General features: G+C 38.3%; 1 protein-coding gene across 1 annotated transcript; it reads left to right on the top strand.

Annotated features, from left to right (window-relative positions):
- Nucleotides 1-289: 289 nt before the first annotated feature.
- Nucleotides 290-19,871, top strand: LOC111344147 (solute carrier family 15 member 2-like). The gene is made up of 23 exons (XM_088744196.1): nucleotides 290-617; nucleotides 3,835-3,893; nucleotides 4,463-4,553; nucleotides 4,968-5,109; nucleotides 6,180-6,269; nucleotides 7,671-7,770; nucleotides 8,246-8,336; nucleotides 8,679-8,756; nucleotides 9,500-9,582; nucleotides 10,387-10,470; nucleotides 10,579-10,668; nucleotides 11,347-11,391; nucleotides 12,343-12,378; nucleotides 12,703-12,791; nucleotides 12,906-12,987; nucleotides 13,458-13,580; nucleotides 13,943-14,104; nucleotides 14,879-14,925; nucleotides 15,726-15,845; nucleotides 16,957-17,077; nucleotides 17,733-17,864; nucleotides 18,334-18,441; nucleotides 19,474-19,871. Exons 1-23 carry the CDS (start codon nucleotides 554-556, stop codon nucleotides 19,648-19,650), a joined length of 2,214 nt encoding a protein of 737 aa, XP_088600322.1. The 5' UTR covers nucleotides 290-553; the 3' UTR covers nucleotides 19,651-19,871.
- Nucleotides 19,872-22,924: the final 3,053 nt, after the last annotated feature.

Consider the following 22,924-nt stretch of genomic DNA (forward strand, 5'->3'; position numbering starts at 1 on the left):
GACTTAAACCTTGAAAAGTTCATCTTTCTTAGTTCATTTTCTGTTTGAAGAAGTGTAGAGTTCCTCCTACTCTTGAAACGAGAAAAGTTATACGGGGCTTACATCCAAGAAGGGGGAGGGGGGTTAATGAAATATACTTTGTTCACAGGGCGAAAGGCGAAACCTCGGCTTCATCAAGAAAACAACACGCATACTCCTTCACAGCATTCACTGACCAGTAGGACCGAGGAAGCCAGAACGTCAACAACCGACGATGATTGGAAACAGAGGGTAATGCAAATGAATTTCAATCCAGTGAAGAAGGGCACATTCATCTAATACATAATTTATCTGGACGCTTCCCCTAACGATCTGAAGTCGAGTCTGTTATTTATTGGGTTTTTAACGTGAAATTTAGTTTAACATTTAGTCGAATTTCTTCGAAGAAGGGGAATGCCTCCAGTGAGGACCGGGTGATACACCGAACCGTTTTGTTTTGGTTTTAAGCGTGGGACTTGACTTCGACATGTAAAACATCTTTTCACAAACTCAGCTGAGAGCCGAAAAAATCGCGATGTCTTCCGCTGGTTACACGCCCTTGGATGACACGGACACAGATGATCCTAAAAAGGGTCAAGGTAATTTTTCCTTAATGGTTAATTTCGGGGGGATTCGACCACCAAACTGAAATCGGATTTCGAAGGTTTTGATCTTGTACCTAACAGTGTTTGTAATTCAAATTTCATGATCAGACATGTTACCCAATACACACAAATGTTGATGTTACTTTTTTGTTCTAATACATTTAACGAACTAATCGAAGGTAAATTTATCGAAAACCTTGCGGTGATTCTCAGAAAGTAATATTAAAAAAATTAACCCATCATAGGAACTACAGCCAGTATTGAAGTTGTCCTTAACTTTTCCTTTGTATTTAAAGAAAGATGAAGAAATCATATGTAGGCGTTAAAATCAATCTTGTATGCAATAAAGAAGCTGGTCATCTCTTAAAGATACCTTTTTATTGCAATGGCCAATTTTTATCGAAATACAACAACAGATCGTTGTTGCGTGCGTTCAGTTTACCGTTCCTGGTTCTATAAATAAAATGAAATTCTGGTTATATTGTCCTCTGCTACTGTTTGACGACTTTCCCGTATTGTCTCAAATAATTTCATTTTTGAAGCATTTTAGTCTCGAAGTACAAGTGGACCAACCCGCGGGTACACTGCGGATTCGTAGCGAGACACCTTGATCAGTATGCCAGGATAGTTCAGAGCATTATTAACGTTTACTGTGGAGACCTTGTCCTGAGGACTTTCCCTCTTTCGTCTTTGATATGACGTTTTTTTTCTTTCATCTGTGGTATGCCTGGAAACTTCATATCATACGTGTATAGAGGAGAAATTTGCCTTAGGACTTACCCTCTGTAATTTCGGATATCGATCTAACGTTTTTATTTTTTATTTCTTCTTTTACTGAATTTTAGTCTTGATTCATGATAAATGTTTTGATTCTTGTTTCAAGACATTTTAAATCAACAGGAAATGCGTTTTAGACTTTCTCACCTTCGATTTATTCGCACTGTTCATAAACAGATATTAAATTTTTCTAGTTGTTTTTAAAATCATTATTTTATTAAAAACCTTTAGCAAATTCTGCATATGGAAAGTGAGCCAGTTTATTCTCTGAAAAATGTTAACATCCATCTAGATCACCTGAAATTTGATATGTGTAATAGTTCTTATCACAGCCAGATGTTGATTTATTTTAATTTAATAGTGAATCTAGCTGTACCCTCAAGAATGACCGCAAAGAAATTCTGCCTCACTAGCAATACATTTTAATGCAGATATACAGTGAGAAGGAAAGAGAATGTCAAATGGGGAATATTGATTGAAATAACGTTCAAATTTTTTATTGTTAATTCTACCCTCTAGCTGCTATACATTTCCTTGTAACTTAGTTATACTTAGTTATGAGATTGTAGTATTAGATCAAGAAAACAACTTCTACCTGATAAGTTTGGGTATTCTCATTACCTGTTTGCTGGATGATTTATAGAGACAACTTACATGTTAATCACTTGTGGGAGTTAAAGGGTGAACAACAAATTCTGAGAGGTAAAATATGTGAAATTCATGAGGACTGCAATCTTTAGATTGTAGATGTGAAAGGGTTAGTCGTAAATTGTCTTCTTTTTTCAGTCCCAGGTACAAGAATATTGTCTCTTTTTTGATGATATTTATTAAAAAGTGGATAATTCTCACCTGTTTGACCCCAGGGGGCTTATTAAGTGCCATTTTAAGTGATGTGTGGGTGTCAATTAAGAGAACATGATTAATCGAGAAAAACTTTAGTTGATGACTCTTAGCAAAAAGGGTTTTGGGGAAAAAAAAAAAAGGATCACACATTGCATTGTAAATCGTTGAATAGCTGTCCCAGGCTGATTTCTTTGCTTCAGATTTTGTAAATTTTAACTAGGTAGATACTTAAATATTAGAAAGGATTCAATTTGTTTTGATTTATTTTAGCTCTGTCATCTACATCCCTGACCTGTCTTCACACAATTTTTTGTTCAAAATTCAACCTGTACAGTATATCTGTACGTTTAGTCTGACTTTTAAAGGAAAATGTTGTCATTGATAGTGATGTTTTTGCAGTAGAATATATGTATAAATATATTATTATGTTCTAACACTTGGAAACACAGTAATTATTATAGCAACCAATTAAGAAAACAAACAACTGGTTTACAAAAACAAAAACATAATAGAAATCTGTTCATTAAGTATGGCATTTTGAAGGTTTGAAAGTGTGAAGCAAATATCCACCATTCTTGGTTTTTTTCTTCTTTGAAAGAGAGACTAACTGGTTTATTACTTAAAGGGGGTTATAGGAACCATTTAAAATGAAGATTTTCTGCATAGGTCTCTATATGGCACTTAATAAAAATTAGTTTTAAAAACAAGCTAAACTCTTGGGTGTTACCATCTCCGAAGATTTGAAATAGAACGTTCACATAACTGAGATCACCAAGAAAGCCGCAAAGAGATTCTATTTCCTTGTTCAGCTAAAAAGAGCTCATGTTCCACCAAAAGACCTTTGCCTCTTTTATACGGCATGTATACGATCTGTAATCAATTATGCAGCACAAGTTTTTCATTACTCTCTCCCTGAATACCTCCACCAAGAACTAGAACGTATCCAGGAAAGATTCATGAGAATCATTTGTCCTGGTATGCAATACGAACAGGCCTTAGCTATTATGAATCTTCCAACTGTGAAAGACCACCATGAAAATATATGTACAGCAACATTTTGCAATATAATGAACAATCCTCTGCACAAATTAAGTAAACTTTTACCACCCCCCTATGTAAGCTCTCATAGGTTAAGGCACGAACGTACCTTTGCTTTGCCACTTTGCAAGACAAATAGACTTGAAAGCAGTTTCTTTATTGCTTCGGCCAGAATAGTCAACAGCCACAAATGATGTACAAGTTCCCCCTTATGGTGAACTATGCATTTTTTAATAATAAGATGTATACATGTTTATAGTGATTTTTATTTTATACCTGTAAATATGCAATTCAGTTCATGCTGTGAAGTATTTTCCAATGAAGTATCTATCTATCTATCCCCTGATGAGTGGGTGACCACGAAACAGGCTTGTAGGGATGAACTTGTAGCTTACTTGTCTTTTTCCTCCCACAATATATCTATCTATCTATCTATATATATATATAATTATGTAAAATATCCTAATATTTAGTGCATAGAATGATGAATATTACTATTCTGCCTGGTAGCTGCAACTAAAACTTCCTAATCTGTTCTTTTTATGAATTTTAGAAAATGAAGACGAAGAAACAAAAAGAAAGGGACCAAAGTCAAAATTACAGAAAATAAAGGTGTATTTCTGTTTGCTATGCCGATGCGCACTTTGTATTTAACAATTATTCGCCGAGAGCGAGGTGAATATCGTCGAATAATCCCCAAGATGAAGTCAAGAGAATTATTCGACAATATTCAACGAACCTGAGGCGAATAATTGTTTTAGTATAATTTCAGAGCTGAACAACAGAGAAATTTCTAAAATCATAACATTTTAGTAACATTTATTAACATTTTATTTTAACATTTTATATAAACCGCGTGGAGCGGTTTATATAGCATCGTATAAGGAACCGCTCGACCAATCAGATTGCTGGAAACTCTTTGCTCAGCTCTGAAATTATACTAATATTATATACTAATAAACACCCTTAAGGCTTGTTAACAAAATTAGGGTTGGCAGAGGTACCTTTTAAGATTTTCAGCTCTTGCCTTGATACTAGAATGGTATACATAAGCACATCTGTCAAGAAGACTCTTTCAAATAAATGTGTGTTTATGAAGCAGCAAAATTTATGTATTTCCATAGAACCTTGGGTTTGATTTTTCACAGAATGTGACAAGATTGAAATAATTTTTCTTACAGAATGTTTTTCACAAGACTGGTTACCCCAGTGCAGTGTGGTATATTTTGGGAAATGAGTTCTGTGAGAGATTCTCATACTATGGAATGCATGGTAAGATGAATAAAACTCTAACCATTAAAATCACAACCTAAAATTTCCAATAGTTGTCTCTCCTTTTGTTAAAAAAAAGCTGTGTTTTAAAAGTACTTCCTCCGTAGATCTCTGATTTAGAACTCGTAGAAAAAAATTAAATGTGAAACATGCTTCCCTTAACTGTCCCTCCTCGATTAAAGGTAAGCAGACTTGGCTTTGGATCCCAAAAAGAGAGTAAGAAGGAAAAATAATTTGACAGAGAAACAAGTTACAAGCTTGGATGAGCATGAGAAAATGTTTCTGGACATGCATTACCAAGTTCTGATCAAAACTCTGCACTCAAGTTTTGTGATATTACTTAATAATTATCTAACTGATCACAGAATCCACCCTATGGATATTATCCAATTTTGTTTTATTTTTCTCTTACAGCCATTCTTGTCATCTACCTGACACAGATGTTGAAGATGGATGATGACTCTGCCACGGCAGTTTATCATGCCTTTAACATGTTGTGTTATTTCAGTCCTCTTTTTGGTGCAATGTTAGCAGACAGTCTATTAGGGAAATACAGGTGAGTCATTTAATTTTTTTACCAAGTGAGTCATATTCGCAAAGATAGCAAAATGCAAATGACTTCAAATGAAGCCTCAAAATTCTTTACTTGTTGAAAGAAGTAAATCATGTTTGTTTCCCTTTTTTCTGCTTTGGATTTGAGCTCGGAAACGTACTTCAGTGGGCTTTGTAACCACCGAACGCTGAAAAGTAAATATAAACAAAAAAATTAACATTTGTATCATTGACTGCAATTTCTGAAATTTCTGGTAATGTTTACTAATTAAACGGAAGAAAAACCTAGACCTCCTTTTACATTTTTCGCTCACCTGACTGAATGCGAGCCACTGCTCTAACCATGGCCACTTTTGAAACAAAAGAAATTTGAAAAGGTTGAAAATTTAAGATGAGCACACATTGGAAGGTGCATTGCTACAATTGCATTGAAGGTTAAGTCTACATACGACTGACTGAGTCATTTTTACTGTGCTGCAAAATGTCGTAAAAAGTATTTATTACAAAAAGTATATTTTCCTGAAGACAAAGAGTTCTCACTCATTGGCTCTAAGCAATCACCAGACTAAAATTTATTCATGCACATGTTTTGAACCAGAGGCAATAACTGATGCCCAAAGACAATACATATATGATATATTAACCTTTGATAAAGAGAAAAGTGGTTTACATCACAAAGTCAGTAAGTTTACAAAAACTTGGAGGGGGGAGTACGAGAGCGATCCGCACAGTAACAAACTCTACGTAAACAGTAGTGAAAATGAGGTCTGATTTTTTTTTTTTTTTTTTTTTTTTCAGGCCTATTTTCACTACTGTTTACGTAGAGTTTGTTACAGCAAAGATCACTTTCATACTCTTTCTTTAACTGCAGTTCAAATATATGACTTTCATATATTCACAAACGTTTACAAAACTTGTAAAAAACTGTTACAATGTTTTTATTGATGGCAAGGGGGCCTCTGGAAACCATGGGGCTTATGCAAGGGAGGCTTACTCACCACAAAAAGACATGAAAAATTGGTGGTATAATTATGCAGGCAATATGCATTTATTGGGAACATTTGTTTTTTACAGGACCATACTCTATGTTTCAATAATTTATGCCGTTGGGAATGTCACGGTTGCTATAACATCAATTCCTGCAGTCCTGGCAGTAGTAAAAACGTAAGTAAATTTGCTTACCAGTGCTTTCAATAAGATTTGAAATAGGTGGCTACCTCGGTACAACACCCGCCGGAGAGCGACTTGATTGCGACTTAGCGTGGCGACTGCGACTTGAGCGCGGTGAAATATACCCGGCGACTCGCAACAGAATAGCCGCCGGAGCTCCGGCGGGTGCCAGGTCTTATTGAAAGCACTGCTTACAAGTGACATTCATTTCACAATAAGGTGTAGTTAGCTCAACTGTAGGTTCCTGCCCCTGCCATCCCTAGTTTTTAACCATTTTTTGGTTGATCGTGTTTTAAATCATTATCTGTACCATGGGCGGTGCCTCGCATGGGTCCTCGTGTCCCATTCACACCAGCCCTTTTGACCTTTCCTCCTTAATTATCACTTTAAATCACTTTGTACATATATCCCATTTCTTTTAGGTCGTCTAATTTGCTGTATGTAATATGTGTAATGGTCAATAAAGTTGTTTAAAAAAAAAAAAAAATGACTGGTAACGGCCTTCAACAGAATGGTGACCTTGTATAGGAAATGAACATCATCAGGAATTGTCATTAGGATTTCAGTTGTGTCACAATAAAATCTTCACATATAAAAAATGAAACAAAAAATAAAATATTTCTTAATAACCCCCCTTCCTCTCTCAAAGGCTGTCATTATTAAAATTATCTCCCTTCATTGCCAGTCAATTTTCCAAGGTCTTCATTTATATTTAATTAGTTTCTTTAGTTCTGGACATGGTAACTGTGCTTTCTCAGCACTTCTGTTCAGTAATAAATGACTGGGTTTCAGACAGTATTAGGGACCTTAAGAAACCACAACGGCGACGGCAATGAGGACGTGGAAAAACAAGAGATCTAATTGGCCAAACAATAGCTCAGCACATGCGTTTTGAAACTTTGTACGTTTCGTAGCCGTCCTATGCAAAACAACAGCGTGAAATCGCCAAAATTTGTGTTGTCTGCACACCGAAACCGTGACAGCAAATTATTTTAATTTCCATTTGGAACTCAATGGCTACTTTATACGTCATGCTGAAGTTGAGCTGTGGCGCTGTATGAGACAGTAAGCTCCTGCAGCCACTTTTGAAATTCTAACTAAGAGTAGAAATTCATTTTTTAATCGAAGTCTTCCTTGGTGTCACCGTTGCGGTTTCTTAAAGTCCCTTTTATCAGGGCAAGAGGACCATGGTAATGTATGAAGGTAGAAGGAGGAGGAGGGAGTGGGAACAACTCAAAATTGAGTAGCATCCCATCAAGGAAATGGGAGACATTACTTTGCTACAGAAAATGAAACAAGTTTAATAAGTGGCAAGGGCCATTTGGCTTATGGTTATGACCAATGAATGGTTATAGTTGTCTTCTTTTGTGAACTTTTTCTCCTTCTTCTCTATAGAGCTGGTCCGATGATTGGATTGTTGTTGATTGCGCTAGGCACAGGGGGCATCAAACCATGTGTGTCAGCTTTTGGAGGAGACCAGTTTACTGCTGATCAAGTAATCTACCTGTAGAGTGAATAGTCCATTTTACAGTTGTGTGCTTGGTTGCCGAGCCTTTGAATGGGAGTGAGGCTAGGGTTGACCTTGTTATGATACAAACCTTGCTGCCTTTCAAATGTAAATCACTTTGTAATCGTGCTAAGTAGATACAGGTCTCTATCACAACAAGGTCACCTTCAGCCTCACTCTGAATCAAAGGCTTGGCAATTAAGTACACAACTGTAAAATGGCCTATTGAAAGTTTGATTGTTATGTTTTGAGTTATATGAACTGCATGGGAGTATGCAAGGCAATCATCATAACTATTTGTTTCCTATTTTGCCATCGGTCTTGGGATTCTTTCATCTATATTTTATCTTTATTTGTCATACTAATCTTAAGAGGCAAGAGATTACAAGTGAAAAAACATATTACCAAAAACATACCTTTTGTTTTTAAAGTAATCTGCTTTTGTTTTATGCCTTTATTGCAGGAACATTTACTTCAAAGTTATTTTTCCATTTTCTACTTTGCCATCAATCTTGGTAGTCTTTTATCTATGATTGTTACACCAATGTTAAGAGGTAAGTGATTCAAGTAGTATAGAAACTGTGCGGTATAAATTTAAATTTAATAATAATAATACTTACACAAGTCATAGTCTTGCAATTTTAAAGAAAAATGAATACACATTGTGTGAAGATCAATTTAGTATTTACAGTGTGGCCTTTGATGAGGCTATGAACCAAGCTCATCTCTCTCAGAAAGCAGACAGAGATGTTTCTTAGCAAAGTTTGCAGTCAGTGATAGCTGGCTGAATTTCTGTTTTTACACTCCAGATCATGAGTAGTTTGTTAGTTTGTTTGTTTGTTTGTTTGGCAAAAAGCAAGGTTGTTTAATAATGTTGAGGATATGTATTTTTTCAGGTGATGTGTCGTGCTTTGGTCAAGATTGTTACATGTTGGCATTTGGAGTCCCTGCTTTGTTGATGATCCTGTCAATTGGTACAGTGTGCAATATTTTCTTCAATTTATAATTATACTGTCTTACAAATTTTATTTTATTGAATAAGTATTTATTTTATTTGCCCCTTACACGCACTCACACACCCAAACGAAAATAATAAATTATAGTAATGTTGTTTACAGCAATCTAAAAGAATAACTAGGTATATTTTACAACAATTTATGCTCAAACTAGATAAAAGTACAATTTAGGGTCATCTATAAATAATGTGGCGAGGAAGCCTAATAGAAGCTAGAGGCTAGAAGCTTAATATAAACCTGGGTTCCTCACACAATGCAGAAGAAAGATTTGCTAACTTAGCCATCTGACCCCAGAGGGTGACTAGCAACTAATTTCCCCTTACGCCATCACTCTGAATCACACATTAGGGTCACGAGAATATAGGAAATGATCACCAACCAAAAAATTTCTTGACTGTTGAAAAGTAAACCCTCCACGTTAGCACCTATAGTATAATGTGTAGAGATCAGTATGGTGAATGCGCATGCTGATATTTGGTTGTGAAGAGTTCAGGGATTTGTGGACAGAAGTCTTAATTGGCTTGTGATATACAACTTCAACTTGAATTTTCCAAGGTAAATACAAACTGATTTGTAGGGGAATCTTATAGACTATCAGTGGTCGTGTGGGGGGCTAGTTGTCACATCCCCCCACCCCCTCCTCCCTATTAATGAACATGCCAAATCCCAAGTTGTTGACCAGTTCAATGTTTTTTCCACAGCATTGTTTTATTGTGGTCGTAACAAGTACAAGAGAGTCCCACCAGAGGGAAATATTGTTCTGCTTGTCAGCTGTGCTGTTGGGGTTTGTACTCTTCATTAACTTTTATTAATTTTAATAAAGATATACTCTGTCAGGAGCTCCTGACTCTGTAGTATGCTAACATTTTGAAAGAAAGAAAACCTCAGCAACTTTCTTCAATCTTGGTATCATAATAATGGAGTTCCTTGATATTGTAGATGGGTATCAATATCTGAGCAACTGTGTACCTACCCCACCCCTGACTTAACAACAGTCAACTGATAACTAGTTACCAATAGCATTCATATCGGGTTGGGGGATGGGTGGGCACACAGTCACTCAGATACCCACTTTGATCCAATTTTTGACATGTCCTTTTTTAAGGTGAAACTCTACCTGAAGTTCTTTAAACACACATATCACACTTTTTGATGGTGGACTTTCATTTGCAGGGGTAAAGTGGGGGGGGCTCTGCTATAAAATAGACTGGAGTGCTCATTGTGTCTCTCAAGGGCGCAATCAAGGGCTTTAGTCTCACTGCAACCATTCAGGTTGAATTGCAAGTATTTTTGTCACCATAAAAGGATCTTTTAGAATGAGGCCAAAAGCATGAAAAATATCATCAAGATAGCATACTTGTGGTGGTGATCTTACTCTGTAAAATAATGAAAAAAAAATTGCCCTATCCTTACAACTGTGACGTGTCTCAGGGATCAATCAAAGCTTGAGACACACCCAGGTTGGTCTAATTTAGCAGCAAGTCAAACAGGCATCCATTTCCTAAATTGTATGAGTTGCTTCCCCCCCCCCCCCTTCAACTCCCATAGGAATTTCCAATTTTCAATCTTGTTTTGTTTTTCCTATCAGAATGCTATCAAAAATAAGGTAAAAAGTATTGGTTCTGGGGAAAAGAGGGAACACTGGATGGACTATGCGAAGAAGGATTATGATGTAAGCTCTACTGAACTACTTACTAGTTTTTTTGATTATGATTTGATGCAGCCATATTTCTATTTTCAAATTACAATTCATGATGACTAATATAATTGTTTTTCTTAGTCAAACCTGGTGGAGGACATCAAGGCACTGTTCAAAGTGCTTTTCATGTTTTTGCCTTTGCCGGTGTTCTGGACATTGTTTGATCAACAAGTGAGTTATTTAATTCCTCCACACATACTCCAATTAACCTAATTTGAATATCATTTTTTTTCTATATCTGTGAACCGAAAGAAACAACGTGCAAAACCATTGACAAAACTGTTGATAAAATTGTATCACTGCTGCTACATTTCTTTGGCAAACCTGTTTTAGAGACTTTGCTCTCCTGTCTCAGCATCCATCCAGACAAGGTTACCTGGTTTGCAGTCTGGACTATACTTTCGAGAGAAATGAGGTGGCAGGAGGGGTTGGGGTGGGGGATGGAGATGGCAGAGGGGGTTGGGGTGGGGGATGGAGATGGCAGAGGGGGCTGGGGTGGGGGATGGAGATGGCAGGGGGGTTGGGGTGGGGGATGGAGATGGGGGAGAGGGTTGGCAGCCAAGATTCTGGTTTAAGTCTCAGGGTCAATGTCAATTCTGCTAACGCTATGCAACAATTAATTTGTGAGCTCAAGATCTCTATTTCTTGATTGTATATCAGGGCAAATCCTGAATTAACCATCAAGAATCCTTGCTACTGTGATTGTAATGTTTTATAAAGATAAACGAATATACTGGTATGCAGGCAACAAAATCTCATGATAGTTACACACAGAGAAATACTTACAATGGGTACAATGATATGCAAAATGTTGATCTATTGAATTGTCTTTTTTTCTGTTAATTTTAGGGTTCACGGTGGACTCTTCAAGCAGAAGAAATGGATGGTAACTTAGTAAGTAAACAACAAGTCGCGCGTGTCTCATGAAGTTTAAAACCAGTTGTGAAGTCTCATTTTTTTTTTGGATGGTTTATACACATTATCCAACTACACTTCGTAGAGTACAAATAACGCCATAGACGACTACAAATATCACGCGGTATTTGTACTCTAGAGTACCGGTTAAACAGGTTTTCTCGCATCGCGCAAGCGAATAATTGAATTGTAGTTACGAAAAAAAGAAATGGCGGACAATTTGAATCATATTTCCGACGACGAAAAGTCAGAATGGCTGGCAAATATACATCCAAGTTTATTAGATGAATCGAACGAAGAAAAACAGCTAGACGACCTGGAAATTTCTTCATTGATTGACGAAAATAGAAACAGCAACACGACAACGCGCCAATTCCGTTCCTCTTTGCATACTTCTGTCACGCACTCCCCGTAAATAAACATCCGCGAAATTCGTCCGCACTGAAACAACAGTTTGGCGTGTTGGATAATAAATAACCTACGGGTTCGTCAAAATACGGCACAACTCGTAAAAATACTCAGCGATACTACGCAACAAACGTCTAATAAGATACATATATTTCGCTGAGTCAGTCAGACTTCAGCCTAAAGATGGTGCACCATACATTACACATTAATATAGACCTGAGATATCCAGCTTGTTTCAACACTTTCATACTAGTAAAAATAGTTTCCCCCAGTGTATTACTTCACCAAGAATAAAGGCTGATAGTTTCTAAAGAAACTGTTAGGGGCTGCGTCGGTGGGGGTAACGAAATAATTTGAATGTATCTACAAAGTTGAAATGGTAAATTGGCCACCGTTACGGTTATAAAAGCTGACGTTTCGAGCATTAGCCCTTCTTCGAAGGGCTATTTCACCAAGAATACATCATTGATATCACTGCTTTCTTCGTAATATCTTAATATTTATTTTATTGTGTTTTTACAGGGAAAATTTGGAACCTTAAAACCCGATCAAGTGCAGGTTTGTTTTCATTTTGACCATTTTGATCACATGTACATTAACCCTTTTCACCCTAACATCTGTGGACATCAGTGCACTAACCACCTCCCGGTTAGCTCAGTTGGTTACAGCGCTGGACTGTTGTGCGGTAAACCACGTACACGAGCCAAAGGCGAGTAATTACGAACTATTCTAGCGTTCTCACAACATCCTTCGTGGGCTATTACGCTGGTAAACCAATAGAGAGGGCGGTGTCTTGCTTTGTTCAACGGGTTTTGCTACAATAAGGTTGATACCGTGAAGATAATGCCCATTTGTTAACATTACGTTGTTCTATTTCAACAGGCGCTCAATCCAGTGTTTATTCTGATCATGATTCCCATTTTTGAAAACATTGTTTATCCTCTTTTGAGAAAATGCAATCTTCTTGTAAGGTACGAGTATGCCCCTTTTTTTTTACGTTATATATTTGTTTGACTCAACATCGGTGAGAAGTGTGCTTGGTCAATACCTGCTTCAGGTACCATGTTCCCTTCTTTTTTTAACAGGCCCTTACAACGTATGTGCGCTGGAATGCTGCTGGCAGCATGTTCATTTGTCATGGCAGCCTTCATCCAAATTGCTATACAGGTAACTTAGATTTTTCAATTTTCTAGTGAACATGGAAGGTAGTCCAGGGCTGCGTTGGTTTTTTGCTGAACTGCGCCGTGTGATTGGCTTAGTAAAACCCGCGTCATTGTCTCAACCAATCAGATTTAAAACTCAACCAGTCGCGATTTGGTCATCAGCGTTTTCCCGCGCGATTTTTCCGCGCAATTTAGTCACCCGCGTTTTCCCGCGTAGAAGGCAATTTATGGTTTGTAGAATTCTGATTGGCTATCTGTAAGATTTTCCTCTGTCCTGATTGGCTATTGTGTTTACTGTGGTTTTGGTTGTACGACCTTCAGTTGCTCGAACGAGGTAATTGTTGGGAATGTCTTTGTATCGTTTGAAACCAGCCAAACTCCGTTTTGAGTAATGTTAAAAATGTTTTGTAACTTTTTTTCTTCAAAGAGATCAAATTAAAATATAGGTCATATTGTTTTTGTCTTGTTTTACAGCGAGGTCGAGTCGCAGCGGACATTCCACCCGCAGGTTTCGCCAATCTTCGTGTCATTAATGCCGGAGTTTGTGAAATAAGCGCGTTCGGTGTCGGCTTAAACGCAGATGTGCCTTTGATGCAGGTATGGACATACGATAATTACGTTGATGTTGAAATTGTCTTTAAGTTTTTTGTGAATATGATATTTCCAACTACAGTTTTCTCTTCATCATCCCCGTTATAGTATTATTTAGTCACGTGCTGTGCGTTGTTCGACTGGGTGTTCGAGTCGCCGTTCGGTCGTCCGACCGATTAATCGTTCGTTCGTTCGTCAATTCGTTTGGTTGTCCGTCAGTCGTTCATCAATTCGCTCTGTTGTCTGTCTGTGTATTCGTTCGTTCGGTCCTTCGCCCGGTAATTTGTCCAGTCAGTCAGCTAGTCAGTCGATCAGTTAGTCAATCAGTCTTAGATTTGAACCCTAACCTCTTCTATTTTCGTTTCCAGGCTTCGGATTATGCTCACGTCCCAGTTACGTTGGACACAATAAACGTCAAAACGGTTGGATGTCCCACCGAACTCACTAAGTCATTCCCTGTGAAGATCAAAGAAAAAGATGCGTCCACGTTTGTTGTTGGAATTGAAAAGAATGCCCTGATCGGAGAGCAGGTACACTTAAAAAAGTATGATGTTGCCTGGATCAATTTATGAAAGCGTCATAAAAGCGTCTTTGAACTATCCTCCGCAACTGTAACGCAAAGATTAAGTTAAAGTAAGACACCCGCTATAACTTCCGCAAAGGGAAAAGTTGTTGCCTTTGTTATTCTGCCTGACGCGGGGTACATGAGATTACCCACTTGATAAGATGGAAGTTGGAAAAACTGGTAATTTGCTGGACATCAAATCGAAAGGTCTGTATTTCGTTGATAAAGTCGAGGGTTTTTGTGTTGTCCTGTTTGTAGAGACTTCACCAAATCAAATCAGTATTGCTTCTTTCCAGCCCGGATTATAAACATACGAGAGCGAGTGTTAGGAAACTCCTGTAAGAATCGTTAGAAACTACAAATATATATATATCTTATTAATCAAGCGCGAGGGCCATACGGGGAGAATATCGGCCCGAGGTTTTGACAGTACGGACCGAGCGCAGCTAGGTCCGTGCAAAAAAGACCGAGGGCCGATATTCTTCCAGTACGGTCCCGTGCAAGCTTGGTTAATAAGAGATTTATTATACGACTGAAGTTCAAAGGGACACAAGTGCGGTATCATTCGGGACCATTCGGGAAAGTGCCAGGTCCAATACTGAGAGAATATTGACCGGCAATAGAGCATTTTGATTGGTTGATTTTAGTTATTGGCCCTCTGACTGCCCGAGTCGTGTAATAAAGCACTAAAATGATGCTCAGAATATTACTCTGATGGTTACACGATTTTTTTTTTCAGATTGAGGATATTCTCGAGCCATTAAAAGGAAGTGTCACAAAAGTCAGGTATGCGATTAAGTGTAGTGAAGTGTGTAAAAGAACGAAAGACCAAACCTCCAAAAAGAAACGGCTTTACTACGGACGAAACCGCCACGAGCAACCACGCAACAGTTCGAAGAAAATCACACTTGGCACACTTTACACTTGGCACACTTCATACTTCGTGCATGCGCGGTGTTTGACCGCTGTGTTCACTTGGCTACCGCACCTAGCCTGGTAACCACCACTACAATACTCGGTACCAGTCTTACAATTGTCAAATTCTCGTCCTCTTTATAGACCCCTTAATACCGCATTCTATCATGTTACTGAACTTATGACTTAAAATCTCGTTATGCGGTGATTTGCTACTAGAAATAAACTTCCTATGGATGTTCAACTAGCACCAAGAGTTAGACCAACAGTTAATTAATCTTAACGTAACTAAATTAACGATACCATTAGAGACTCATTAAGATTTGTTCTGGAGTAAAACTCTATTTCGGTAGCACCGTGACCCTTAAAGATGTAATGAACTTTTTCAGAAATAATAGCATTATTACATATCTTAGGTTTAGTACGTGTGCTATGATTAGTTAATTCAGCGGACCGTATTTCCCTGTTTGTCTGGTTAAATTCAAAAGTTTGTTAAAAATGTAGTCTTTCCCCCCTCTTTATTTTATGCTTGGGCCATAAATTCAAACGGAAAAAAATATTTAAGATCCTTCGTTTGGAGTTACTGCATTTGTATGACAATGACTAAGTCTCCCTGCGAAAGAGGATTTCCAAGACGCTTTCGGAGACATAACCTTATTTTACTTTCACAGATTCGTTTACGCTGGAGGAGATGTAGCACCGACTGTGGATATAAAACTGAACAAAACTTTAACGTACAGAGATATTGGAAGCTTCAACAACACCGACTACAAGGAACTCTTATCAAAGAAGTAAGTCTCGTACCAGTTTCTTGCTCCCCAGGTTACTTCTTTCCCAGTGCTCTCTTCTCTTCTACAGACCCTGGAAAGAGGTTACTTCTCATGTTATTAAATCTTTCAACAAGTAAGAATGAAGAAGAGATTTCGATGTGGAAAATAATGAATCGAAATCTAAAGTAAAACCTCTCGGGGTTGATGATATCTAAGCATAGATGAAAATTAGTTTCTTTGTGATGCTAAGGGAGCTTTCTTTATGACGTTTAAGCAAGGTAGAGTCCAATCTCGTTCCCAGGGTCTCTCATCTTCCTGCCCCCTCTCGCTCCATTAACAGAAGCGTGGTCTGTTATCGACTAATCTGTTTTATTAAAAACTGGATCATTGGATAATGCAATTCAAGACTTTTTATTGGCTTAGCCATTATGGTATATGAGCCAATATACCATAATCTACAAATATGGTAAGCGTACGCGTCAGCTTAAAATAAAAAGGGAGCTAAAAAATCCGGTTTCTTCTTACAAAATAGTAATTTCTTGGGGGCGTTTTTAATAAAACAATTATTCCACTCGCGCTTGTTGGATATGAGATGATTATAGCCAACTCGGCGCTACGCGCCTCGTTGGCTATCTATCATCTCATATCCAACGCGCGCTCGTGGAATAATTGTTAAATATCTTATCGACAACGATATTCGTCTTCACAGAGATCAGAATAAATTTTTGACCACTGTGATGACGAACATCTTTGTCGAGAAGAGCACAGACCACGCTAAACCACTGTCGATTTTTTTACAACAATATTGACGTCATTTAAAACGATTCTTACAATGCGTGACGCGTTGCGCAACACGTTGACGAGAGCGGCGTTGTCTGTATTCTTATCGACAACGGAAAATTGGCCAATCAGAATAAGACTTTTCTGCCAATTGGGGTCAAAACATGATTTAAAAAACTCCTTCACTTTTGTTGGAAGAGGGACTGGGGAAAGACAAAAATCGTCCGTGTATTACCGGACCTTGCATAAAGACAGTTTTTCCCTCCTCGAAGATCTCTCTCGCGCCAATTATTGCAAGTTTGTGGCTCGACGATATTATATTCTGCTTGATTCAGATTCCTCTTTCTTTCAGGTATCCGATCAAGGTTATGTCCGCTGGAACAGACGATAAACTTTTAAGCCAAAAGGTGTACTTTGGTGATGGCGGCGTATACACGGCAATTATACAACCAGATCCTAAGAAGAATGATCAGGTTGAGTTTCTTATTCACCGAGTAATATAAACTGAAATCAGAAATAAGAAACATTCACTTTCAGTTTTTCTAGGAACTTCTAGAGGATCTCAATGTCGAATTCTTTCCTTTGTTGAGCGCTGTCTTTATCGTTAACTTTTAGTGACGGCCTCTAATGGATGGTTTCAGTCACATTAATTTTATAATACCATATACTCCTGCCTTCCACACTTGGAACACTGGAAGACAGGAGCTTAATCCCCTTACCAAGACAATCACCAAGTGTCCATAAATAGCTCTACCCCACTGTAACGATATTGCGGACTTTTTATGTGGTTCCAGGTGAACAATTCAATATTTTACTCTCGTTACCACAATTATCTCGGACGTGTTGAGTGATACACTCTTTTTTCGGAATCCAGAAGTCTTGAGGATCGGATCTTTCTTAAGTTACAGCTTTATTTATTTATTTATTTTTTTTTTTTATAAAATGAGTCACCGTTTTTATATCGCGAAGATACAGGTTATCTTAAAGGAATGGGAAGCAGCAACTACAGACCTAAAGTCGGGTCACTTCCGTCGCATCCCGATGTTGCGTATTCTTCGGGCCATCACAGAAGTTAGAGGGGAATTTAGTATTAAAAGCACATTTGATTGGAGATTTTTGTTGTTTCAGCTGACCATCAAGAAGTTTGCGGACGTCAGAGCCAATTCAATCTCTATGCTGTGGCAGATTCCACAGTATGTGACCATCACCGCGGGGGAAGTTCTTTTCTCCATAACGGGACTGGAGTTCGCTTACTCCCAGGTGAGTGTTCACCTAGTTTGCATGAAATGTCATAAATTGTCACAGTTTTGCCAATTAGTTTATTAATTTTTAACTCGGTAAATGGCTGATAGCCATTTCGGAGTTGTTTTTATAACTCCAAATTCACAACTTCCATCCAGCATTCCATCACCAATGTGTGAAATAAAGACAAAAAAAAGACTTGCTATCGTTTGGGATCGATCCTCGGACCTATCGCCAAAGAGTCCAAGCTTTATCCATTGCGCTAAGTATGCAGAGCATGAATAGTAATTACAACCTGCTTTCTGGGATTATTCCTTATAGATAATGCGCAACCTTCATACAGAAGTTTTTAACATACGAAGTCAGTTCAGTGGCCTCGCCAACTCACTCGCCCCTTGATAATTAGTTTTCCGAGTTCAGCGGCTCACAGCCACGTTGATTTTTGCATTAATCAGATTCTCGGGCAACTCTTTGTTTTCCTCAACAGGCCCCTGTGAGTATGAAATCTTGTGTCATGGCTGGCTGGCTTATGACTGTGTCCGTTGGAAACGCCATTGTTGTGGTGTTTGCTGAAGCCCGACTCACCGAAAACATGGTAAGAAGGACAGTTTTGTGTCACGCTTGTGTCAGTTTTGTGACAGTTTTGTGTCACGCTTGTGTCAGTTTTGTGACAGTTTTGTGTCACGCGATGTAGATGTTGTTGTTCTTACTGAGCTGACAACCTTGCGCTACAGAGTAAGCTTTTCCTAAGAACGGCTTTTTTGTGGGGATCATTTCCGTCAGTTGTGCTAACCAGGTACAATATTTTATGGTTTTGAATCCACAATATGTAGCCCAAAGGCATCTGGCTCATAGATATGAATTTAAACGAAACAAGCAAAGTTTTTTTCTAAAAATAAACCTGGTCAATAAAGATACGGGACTGCTGCAAGAGATTTAAAGCAGATTGACGTTCGGGCCGCCTTGAGAATGAGAACCCGAGTAAAAAAGATTAAGATGTTGGATCTTTTTTCGGATCTCTTCCTAGTATCTGCTGTTTGTAATGAATTTCATTCTGTTGTCTGAACTATTGACAGAATGTTGTTTCGTAAGTCGAAGTTATGGCCGGTTTTGAATCTATAAAATGTAGCCCAGAGGCATCTGGCTCACAGATAAGGGTTTAAACAAAAAGAGCAAAGTTGTTCTTAAAAATCAATTAGGTGAATAAAGACTCAGTGCTGTTACGATAGATTTTTCAGCAAATAAATGCAGACTGCCTGAAGAATGAACAAGAAATCCAAATTAAAAGGACAGTAAAGCAACTGATGTTTTCTGAATTCATCTCGTGGCGTGATTCTTTTGGCATTTGTCAGTATCAGCTCTTTGTTCTGATTATCACTTCAGATATCAAATTCGTTTTACTAACCAATCACAGTTTCCTTTCACAATCTGAATACTTAATTCCTTTCAAAAAAAATTCAGCCGAAAGGCATCTTGCTCTTAGCTAAGGATTGAACTATATGGCGGTAGTTTTAAAGCGCGTTTTTTTTTTTTTTTTTTTTTTTTCTTTGTAAAAGATCTCTTCTGCAATCCCCCTTAATGTAATAAATACTTATTATTATGCGTCTTCTTTTCCTTCCTCCACCAGGCGAACGAGTTTTTCTTTTTTGCCGGCCTACTTGGATTGGTAATGCTAGTTTTTGTGGTGATGTCGTATTTCTACAAATATGTATATTATTCTGTTAATGGCGAAACGAGCGACAGCAGTCCTGGTGAAGAAGCAGCGAAAGACGAAGAAGATGATAAAGAGAAAGGAACCGAATAAAGAAGAATATTTCTAATCATTACCCTGCAGTTCACAATAGGGATCTTAAGCAGTCCGCACGACGACGCCAAGGAACACGCTAATTAAAAAATAATTTATATTTTTGTTAAGAATTTCGGGAATGGGTGGATGTAATAGCCATCTTCAACGGCGCCAGACCTCATTTTCAGCACCAGTTATGTGAGCAGCATTGAGTTCCAAATGAAAACTTGAATTAGTGATTTCACGTTGTTGTTTTTGAACGCTGTGCTGAGAGTAAGCGCGTAGTTTAAAATCGCACGTGCTGAGCTATTGTTCTGCCCGTTAGGTCTTTTGCTTTGCCACGTCCTCCTTCGCGTTATCATCGAAGGTTGCTTAAGGTCTCTAACAACTATTACTGGAGTTTTCAAACTGGTTTAGCCCATTTCCGAATTGCCTTTAGCCTCTTTTTCAAAGCGAGTCCTGGTGCTCATCCTTTCGTATGGTAATAAGTTTTCGTTCACATGCAAGTTAAACTCATTTCCTTACGTATGGTTGAGCACCAGGCCTCGTTTTGAAAAAGAGGCCAAACTTAATTCTATTGTGTTTAACAGATGCTAAGATGAACCCTTTAACTCCCATGCGTGACCAAGTCAGAATTTCTCCTTACAATATCAATACAGTGTCAAGTAGAAAAGTGATGAGAATAAATATATCTTATTAACCAAGCGCGAGGGCCGTATTGGGAGAATATCGGCCCGAGGTCTTGACAGTACGGACCGAGCGCAGTGAGGTCCGTACAAAAAAGACCGAGGGCCGATATTCTTCCAATACGGTCCCGAGCAAGCTTGGTTAATAAGAGATTTATTACACGACTGAAGTTCAAAGAGACATTAAGTACGTTATCATTCGGGACAGTGCCCGGTCCAATACTGAGAGAATATTGACCGGCAGTAGAGCATTTTGATTAGTTATTGGCCCTCTGACTTCCCGAGTCGTGTAATAAAGAACAATATCAATAAGGGGATTATAAGTTGATCCAGTTCAAAATTCTCCAAAGTAACGTCGCAAGATTTGTATAGCTGGCCGTAAGGAGAATTACTAAAAAGATCATGGAAGTGAAAGGGCTTTTGTTCTTCTTTTTCCTGAATGTCTGAATCCGGCTACGCTTTCCTCTGCGCCACTCATTTTAAATGACTATTTAAAAACGGAAACCGCTCTACCGAAGTTTCAGAGAAATTTGGTTTTGTCACAGATTCTTATGTTAATGTTAAAGGAATAGTAGTTGCCGAGGCTAGGAATGCGTTTGAATAACTCAAGTTCTTATGTTAAGTTACCCTCCTAGTGGGTCTCAATCGGAAAAAGCCCTTACCGTTAACAGCTATTTTTTTAACAATTTTGACCTCTCGACAGTTAAATTTTAGGGTCTTTGAAAGGTGAAGGTTAATGTTAAGTTCTTTAACGGTTAATGGCTATTAGCTAGATATCCTCTGTAATTTGAAATCAATACCAAATTTGTTTTTTATTTTTTGATATGAATTATAATTTGTACTAAGACCTATTCAGTCTTTCTTTGACGAAGTATAGTGAAGCGTACCTGCAAGACCTCTGACATTAGACGGGCATTAGTTTCAAACAACACCATTCCTGGTATTAAAAGGGCACACAGTATTAGCAGAACTTACAGACCTCACTCTTCAAAATTAGAACGGCGGAGTGTATCGAACGTGAATACATACGCTCGCTTTTCACTTCCTTGCTTAACTATGAAAATAAATAGATACAGGTATGAAAACGTTGTTATTTCTTTGAATTAGCACATATTTTGTAATGGTTAATAGAGAGATGTAGCACCGCGTTTACACGAGACGTCAATGGCTAGAGTGGCCACGTGACCCTGTTTTCTCGCCATTTTTCACGTTTGCCGTAGTGGTTTGCCGTTTTACCGGCTTATCTATTCTGTACGTAACCGCCTCCCGGTTAGCTCAATTGGTTAGAGCGCTGGATTGTTGTGCGGAAGGTCGAGGTCAATGGTTCGAGCCCCGGCCGGACCAACACTCAAGGTCTTAAACTAACTGAGGAGAATGCGCTACCTTTCTATAATATTGAGAAATGGATAGACATTCTAGTCTTCTCGGATAAGGACGAATAAACCATAGGTCCCGTCTCCTGCATCTATCAATTAGTTAATTTGGTTAGGCAGGGGACGTTAAAGAACCCACTCACCGTGAGATTACTGTGATGTGGTCTGGCCTGTTTACTGGGAACTTGGTGGAGGGGGTATCTTCAAATAAGTTTCCTTCATTTGTTTGTAAACTGCTGATGCAGTCCGGCCAAAGTCCCCCGAAAAGTGTTGTGATGCGCATTTGATCATATCCACATGTTAATTTGCGCAATATAAATATTAAATTATTATTATTATTATTATTAATTATTACTTCAATGCATGTTCGCTGGTAAATAAGACGGCGTTTGTGGAATCTGAGCTTGCTCTGAAGGGTTACGACATTGTCGCTGTTACGGAGTCTCACCTAGATGATACCATACTTGACACGGAATTATTTCCACCGAACTACGTTGTCTATCGCAAAGATCGAAATAGAAAAGGCGGGGGTGTGCTTTTGGCTGTCAGAGACGAAATTCTATCTACACGTCGTGAACTGTGATGCCAATTCAGAAATCCTGTGAGTCGATATTTTCTATGGGAAAAACAAATTATTTACGTTTTTAGTCTTTAACCGGCAGCCAAATAATTCAGTTGAGCCTCTGGTCGACTTAAGTGCTTCTGTGGAAGAGTTCAATGACTGCCGAGATTGGATTGGTCGGCGATTTTAACCTTCTAGACATCGACTCAGGCGCGTGCGTAGTTGAAGTGACCAGAAAAATTTGAAAACACTGTTGCATTTGCGCCAAGTTTGCTCAAAATAAGGGCAAGACGCTTTGTTCTTTGCTTGTATTCACACAACTATTTCAAACAAGAAATAAAGAACGCAGTATTTTTCGCTCAGTTTACTTAGGTTTCTAGATCATATGTACTTGTGCGTACTTGAAAAAACGACCACGCTACGCGCCTGCGCCTGGTCTAATAATTCTGTTCTCCGTGATACTGATCTAAATTGCAGGTTAATGGATATTCTTTTGGATCATTTTATGTCACAACAAGTGCTGGAGCCTACTCGCGGAGAAAATATCTTAGATCTCGTGATAACATCAAACGAGGGGTTGGTTAGAAATCTACAATTTGGCGAACCTTTCTCCGATCATAACTCCTTCACTTTTGAAGTTAAGATGTCACCTTCTAAGAATCCGTTGCATA

Source organism: Stylophora pistillata, chromosome 14 (genome assembly GCF_964205215.1).
Source record: "Stylophora pistillata chromosome 14, jaStyPist1.2, whole genome shotgun sequence".
NCBI lineage: Eukaryota > Metazoa > Cnidaria > Anthozoa > Scleractinia > Pocilloporidae > Stylophora > Stylophora pistillata.

Bases quoted from the DNA above. Each gene is read 5' to 3' on its own strand.
- LOC111344147 (XM_088744196.1), top strand. From the start codon at position 554: ATGTCTTCCGCTGGTTACACGCCCTTGGATGACACGGACACAGATGAT. The intron at 14,926-15,725 runs GTATGCGATTAA...TTACTTTCACAG, and splicing joins GGAAGTGTCACAAAAGTCAG to ATTCGTTTACGCTGGAGGAG. The intron at 17,078-17,732 runs GTTGAGTTTCTT...TTGTTGTTTCAG, and splicing joins ATCCTAAGAAGAATGATCAG to CTGACCATCAAGAAGTTTGC.